This window comes from Rutidosis leptorrhynchoides, chromosome 11 (genome assembly GCF_046630445.1).
Source record: "Rutidosis leptorrhynchoides isolate AG116_Rl617_1_P2 chromosome 11, CSIRO_AGI_Rlap_v1, whole genome shotgun sequence".
Taxonomy (NCBI): domain Eukaryota; kingdom Viridiplantae; phylum Streptophyta; class Magnoliopsida; order Asterales; family Asteraceae; genus Rutidosis; species Rutidosis leptorrhynchoides.
In genome coordinates, this window is record NC_092343.1 from 44,004,746 (window position 1) to 44,011,493 (window position 6,748).

At 37.9% G+C, this 6,748-nt stretch overlaps 2 protein-coding genes across 2 annotated transcripts; both read right to left on the reverse strand.

The window, feature by feature from the left end:
* Positions 1 to 533: 533 nt before the first annotated feature.
* On the reverse strand, positions 534 to 1,408 carry LOC139877769 (pathogenesis-related genes transcriptional activator PTI6-like). Its single transcript, XM_071865190.1, has one exon. It carries the CDS (start codon positions 1,312 to 1,314, stop codon positions 538 to 540), a length of 777 nt encoding a protein of 258 aa, XP_071721291.1. The 5' UTR covers positions 1,315 to 1,408; the 3' UTR covers positions 534 to 537.
* A 2,761-nt stretch (positions 1,409 to 4,169) lies between these two features.
* LOC139874502 (uncharacterized) lies at positions 4,170 to 5,216 on the reverse strand. Its single transcript, XM_071861928.1, has one exon. The coding sequence runs from the start codon at positions 5,214 to 5,216 to the stop codon at positions 4,170 to 4,172; it is 1,047 nt and encodes a 348-aa protein (XP_071718029.1).
* Between the last annotated feature and the right edge of the window lie 1,532 nt (positions 5,217 to 6,748).

A 6,748-nucleotide genomic window follows, 5' to 3' on the forward strand; every position in this document is an offset into this window, starting at 1 on the left:
ATGAGAGGTCTCGGGTTCGAGTCTCGGCTATGGCATTAATTTTTTTTGAACAAGAAAAAAAAAGTTAAAAAAAAATTTCGAACAAGAACAAAAAGTTAAAAAAAAGAATTAAAAAAAAGTTAAAAAAAGTTTCGATACAAAAAAAAAGTTAAAAAAAGTTAAAAAAAGTTTCGATACAAAAAAAAAAGTTAAAAAAAAAGAAAAAAAAGGAAAAAATTAAAAAAAAAGAGAAAAAAAAGAATAAAAAAAAGAACAGAAAAAAAGAGAAAAATTCTATGTTTTTATTTTTGCGCCAGTGGTCCCTCAGTTTTAGTTTTGCGCCGGTGGTCCCTTGTTTTAGTAAAAAGACGATTTTACCCTCACATGCATTGCACATGACCAGGTTAACGGAGCTTTTTAACAGAAATTTGACGGAGGGACGCCAATTGCAAAATTAAAATAACTCAGGGACGCTGATTGCCAAATTAAAAACTGAGGGACCAAACTAGCGATTTGGGGTATAATAGAGGGACCAAGAGAAAAAAGTCTAATAATTTCCTAAAAGTCAACGAGAAAATCATCCAAGTCAAACTCGCTAAATTCATCACCTCTGTAGCTTCCCGATGCCCCAAAATCCGGTAAATCAAACGGCGTGTCTAAATCAAATCCAAAAGCGTCGACGTCAGCATAACCAAAACCGTCAATCGCCGTTAACTCTCCGTTACTCCTAAGCACTGAAGTCGGCGAAAACATAGCGTCAGTTACCGATCCGTCACTTCCAGTAACCATTGATCCTTCATCTTTTACCGTTACCGATTCCTGAATACTAGCGTCGCCGTTACAGTTACTGTTACATAAAGCGAAATTAGTAACAGCGTTAGGTCCTTTCAACCTAACGGCAGCTTCGTCATACACCGTCGCAGCTTCTTCCGGCGTATTAAACGTTCCGAGCCAAACTCGTTTCCGTTGCGACGGATCACGTATCTCCGCCGCCCAACGTCCCCACGGCCGTCTCCGTACACCTATAAATTTCTTCTCCAGTGATCCTACGCTTCTCACCTGCCGTTGTTTCTTCCGCTTACATAATCTACAACTAATTTCAATTTCAGAGACATGCTTCTTCACTCTTTTTACAACGCTGACGTCATCTTCGTCACCGGATGATTCAGTAGCATAAGGATCAGTTAAAGTGATTCTAACGAGTCTACGATGAAACGACGTCGTTTTTGTAGTCGGAGGTTCTCCTGGCGGCCTACGTTCTTTAATAAACTTGTTACATATCAGCACGTGCTCTGTGAACTTTACCGGTGATTGTACGGACGTAGTTGCAACCATTGAATTCTAATTTAAAGATTGAAAATTGAAAATAAAGATAATGGTAGGAAGTTTTGGCGGGAGAATTTCCCTCGCTTTTTGAGGTGGTTGTGGAAGGAAGAGAAGATGGAAGGTAAGAATAATGAAGGTGAGAGGGAATTATATAAAAGAAGAGGGTTCAAGTGCGTGAGCTCTATACTAGAGTGTGTGGAATAACAGTACAAACACACACTTGTTACACCATGAGAAACACACATTTACTTAGGACACTCGTAATTTGGATATTTTTACATTTTGGTCCATAGTTTAACTATTTTTGTTAAATGGCTATTTCTTAAGAGGGGAGAGAGTATGCTTTTTTTTTTTTCACGGATAAACAAAAACCTTTTTTAAGAAAAGCAAGATACAAACGCGAAACACGGATAACAATCGAAAGTAGTAAATTAACCGTAACGCCATAACCCGAAATAAAGTTAATTAAACTCAACTCTCGCCACGACATACAAGCTAAAGACATGGAAAAAACGAAGATAATTAAACAACCTAACAATGATGGCATCTTCTAAATAACAAAACAAAACCCCGTTAATCAAAAACGTCATTCTCAACTCTATTATTATGACACAACAAATGGACCTCATCGTCGATGTTGTTGATGTCGACGCCATTATCCGCACTATCCTTGGACTAAAAAGTCGAACCGTTGATGGTGTTTTCACCGGTGATTGTTTCCGACAAAAGGGGATTCAATCGCTCTTTTTAAACCCATCAAAGAAAGCCCATTTTCCTAACGAACGTCCCGAACTCACGTAAGACCACTTACAAGACCCGACCTCTTGAGCATCTTTAAAATTATTTTGGATCGCAACCCCACTTGAATACCCACATTACTATGTACTCATTTCGTCTCATCACAATTGTCAATGTGGTTTTCGTTAGAAAAGTTTCTTTTGCGAACTTAAAATAAAAGCATAAATGAACATTTGTAACTTTACGAAGGTAGATAAACTTGTCATATTAATTTCGACTAATACTTGATACTGACACTTCTCTCCCATTCCGCCCGTATAGAAATGTCACATAACAGACATTTTTCACGAACGTTAGCCTGAAGGACCAAGCAGGTTGAAATCTCAAACAATATAGACTAACAACGTCAAACATAAGTTTAGGCTAGAATATGCATATTTGAGCGAACTACCGGAACCAATGACACTATTTTGTCTTGATTTTTACTTACTTTTGTAATGATTACTGTATATTGAACATTGTGTAGACGGGACGGGACACCCGCTCCAGCTGAATTTTTTTTTAAAAAATTTACACTAAAAAAGTTAAAAATTTTACTAAAAAATAAGGTTTTTTTTTACTGTTCGCCCCAGTTATCATTGAAAAATTTAATAAATTTTTACACTCGTCCCGTCGGTTCAACTTCCGCCACTGACTATCAACAAAATTATTTAATTATTACTGTATTAGAGTATTTTGTATTTAAAAGTTAGTATATAATTTAATTAAAAGTTGTTAAGACTTAAAGATACATGGAGTGCGGAGTTTTTTTTTTTTTTTTTTTTTTTTTTTAATTATTAAATATAAAAGATACATGGATACAACATTTAGACCACCCCTATGGTTAGTTACCCGTCCATTACCCGCTCATTACCCGTAACTAATCATAGACACCACTTAGTTACCCGCGTTACTTACCCGCTTTCACCATAGATTTAAAGGAAGAGTTATAGGAATTGCGGGTCCCAGTGCTTTTTATTGTTGGACTTGATGCTTTATTGTTTGTACGTTGTATATTAAGAGGATTATTGTTTTAGCCATGATAGGGAGTGTTTAGTTATGAGTTAGTTATAGGATATTGGTGTTGATGTGACGCTGATGTGGAAGGTTAAGATGATGAATAGTTTAGTTACGATAGAGAGTGTCATTAGGGACTCATGTGTAAATACATGGAGTATTTACTCGTGAAACTTACCAAATTCTGAAGGGTCCCACAAATCCTGGTAGTGTTGTCGGACTAGGAACGGGAATGAGACAGTTGGCAATTGGCTGACGTGTTATTATAGATTTACAGGAACTCCCAGAATATCTTCGTCCAACTTGGGATATTAATTCCTCCACTGACAGGTCAAACTTTCAACTTGATATGAGACAGTCCCAATCGTACCACTTTTTTGGCAAAATGTACAAGTGTACAATGTACGATTCTTCTAGTGTGCTAGTAAAATAGCTCCCTTTGTAGACACGGTACAAAAATGAAGTTGGAATGGGGCGAAATTAGTTACTCTGACCATATTAGCACAAAACTAAAACTTGATTGGCTTGAATATTTTATATAAGGTGACATGGAAAATCTCAATATTTTCAAATAAAATTCTATAAGCAAAAAAGGTCGACAATATTGTGTGTGTTAAATCTTGACAAAACTTCGAAGTTGATAATGTAGTTTGCTCGAAATTTCAATAATGAACTTAAGGTTTTTTATTTTTTTATTTTTTTTGAAAAGCAACATTATATTAATCACAAATTAACAGTACAAGAACTAGTACTAGCAAACTAGTAATTACACACCAAGTAAGCGGCAGCTCAGACACAAGATGAACTATACATCAAAGAGGTGCTAAGGTTGCACCATAACCATCACAAACAGCAGCCTATGAACTATACATGATCCAAGCCAAATACAAGAATTAACACGAAAAAAATTAAGAGGCAAAACCTTGCGGATTGTGGAGCCAGTCATGCCACTCAAACTTCTTTGTTTTGCACCTTCTCGAAATCCATTCGAAACTTTTGACTTGAATATCATTTATCGCGACCGGTACGTTCCAACACTTATTTTTGAATATTTTCTCGTTTCGATTTTTCTAAATCAAATATCCACACGTCCACTCTACCGCTTGCCAAAGTTTCATACCGAGTGGCGACATAGGAACGTTTGGTTTGCCAAGAAACATCTCATTGACAGATTTGTTTGAGGGACATCCCAAACCCCACCACTCATTTACCTTGGACCAAATTTCATGAGCTAGATTACATGTGAAAATAGAGTGGTTAATCGTTTCCACGTCCCCGTCACAAATAGCGCAACGAACCGAATTAAGGTCGACTCCCCTTTTATTTAGTTCCGTAAGCACAGGGATACGACCTTTTCTTAATCTCCATATAAACACTTCCACTTTTTTGGGGGTGAAATTGTTATGTAAAGATTCGACATACCCTGTTCGTGCACCTAAGACTCTCGACATAAGCAAGTCAGATAGGATTTTAGTTTTAAAATTACCTCCTCCATTTAGTTGCCAGGCCCACGAATCTAACTTGTTAGGCGCCATTTTCACCGATTGCACTAGAAGATTAAGTGCCTCAAGTTCGCCTTGAGCGCGACCCGTTGGAGTTCTTTTCCAGTTCCACAACCCGATAATACTCGAACCATCACAGCTTACTCTATCTTTGAATGAGGCATTTAGATCAACTTCAAGTCTTGCTAATCTCTTGAACCTGTTTTTGAGTGAGTCACTCCCGAACCATATCTCGTTCCAAAATGATGTATTAGCGCCATCACCAATCTCTTTCTTGAAAGAATTCCTGAAATTCACACCCGAAGCATCTATACGTCCACCTGTTTTAATGATACAAGACCAAACCGAGCTAGAAGTGGAGTAATTAATATTATCACACAAAGAAAGGCCACCTGAAGCACCATAGATACTTTTAATGACTTTGACCCACAAGGAGGCGGGTTCGGTTTTAAACCTCAACCACCACTTGATGATCTTAATGTCAATTCCAATGGGGACATTCCAATTGTTAACAACTCGAGGACGTCCAACCCTGTTTACTCTAATCCGGCTGGGCCTGAGGATATTATTGTTGGGCTTAATAAAAAATCGGCCCAACCTGGTTGTCTTTCTCATGATAATCACTCTGGACCCGATAATCACCCAGCTAGCCCAACTAATCCACCATTGGGCCCTAATCCTGATATACCAAAATGTGATGACTATTATCACCGAAAGAAGTCGACAAGTTCTATGTCTTCTTCCAAGCGTAGCAATAAAACAATTGAAGTATCTTACTGTAACAATTGCTATTGGAATTCAATCATGTGTTGGGGTGCTTCATCTAGGATCCGTAGAGCAAAGGGATTGGCTAGAAAAGGTGTTAATTTTGACGGTTTTCAGAAATTGAATTGTAAGCTGTGTGGTAATTGCGTTAATCCCAAAAAGAAATCGACAAAGAAAAATCTCAGGAGCACAACAAACTCTACCAATCAGTCAATCAACAATGAGGAATTAAAAGATTATGGCGAGCAAATCGGATTGCGGTGGCCGTTGCCCCCCAATCCACAGTAAGTTCCTTCCTGTTTCTGTCTCGTTTCGTTTATGTTTTTTTTATGAAGATCATCTCTTTGAATGTGCGTGGGTTTGGTGTCGAGGGTAAATTTAGTTGGGTCAAGGGAATTTGTTTTTCTGAAAGACCCGATGTTATTGCATTGCAAGAAACAAAGTGTAAATCTCTTGAGGATCGTTGGGTTGAAGCGTTGTGGGGTAATAGTAGCTTTGGTTATGTACAAAAAGATGCGGTTGGGAACTCGGGCGGTATGCTTTTGATTTGGGACAGTAACTCTTTTTCTGTCAGTGGTGCAGTAGGGAATGATTTTTTTCTTGCCATTCGTGGTAACTGGTGTGGATCAAATAAAGAATCTATAATTGTTAATGTTTACGGCCCGCACAATGATGCTAATAAGAAGCTAATGTGGGAATCCTTAGATAATCTTCTGAAGAGTTATGATTCGGCGTGGGTTTTATGTGGTGATTTCAATGAGGTGCGTAACCAATCGGAAAGATTAAATTGTGTTTTTCATCCTTGGAGGGCTGCTAGGTTTAATGATTTTATTACAAACAACAACTTGATCGAAATTGCACTTAATGGTAGAAAGTTTACGTGTATCAGTGATGACGGAGTGAAGTTCAGCAAGCTGGATAGGTTTCTTGTCTCTGACAAATTCCTTAATTTATGGGCTGATCTTTCTGCGGTTGCTATGGTGAGACGTGAATCTGACCACTGTCCCCTAATATTAAGGGACAAAGTTGTAGACTTCGAGCCAAAGCCATTTAAAATCTTTGACGCGTGGTTAGATAAGGTGGAGGTAGATAAGATTATTACTGATGGTTGGAGTAAACGTGTCTTTGGTTCAAGGAAAGATTGTATCTTCAGGGACAAGCTAAAGAACGTTAAGTCGTGTTTAAAATCTTGGAGTAAGCAGGAATTTGGTAGTCTAGATAACGATATTACTTCTCTTAAGGAAGAGGTTGTTAAGTGGGAGGAAAAGGCTGAATTGGGCTTAATTAATGACGTGGATAGAGTGAGATGGCTTGAGATTCGTCGGAAGTGGATTGAGAAAGAAAAAACCAAGGTAAAAATGTTAAAGCAGAAGGCTCGGGTT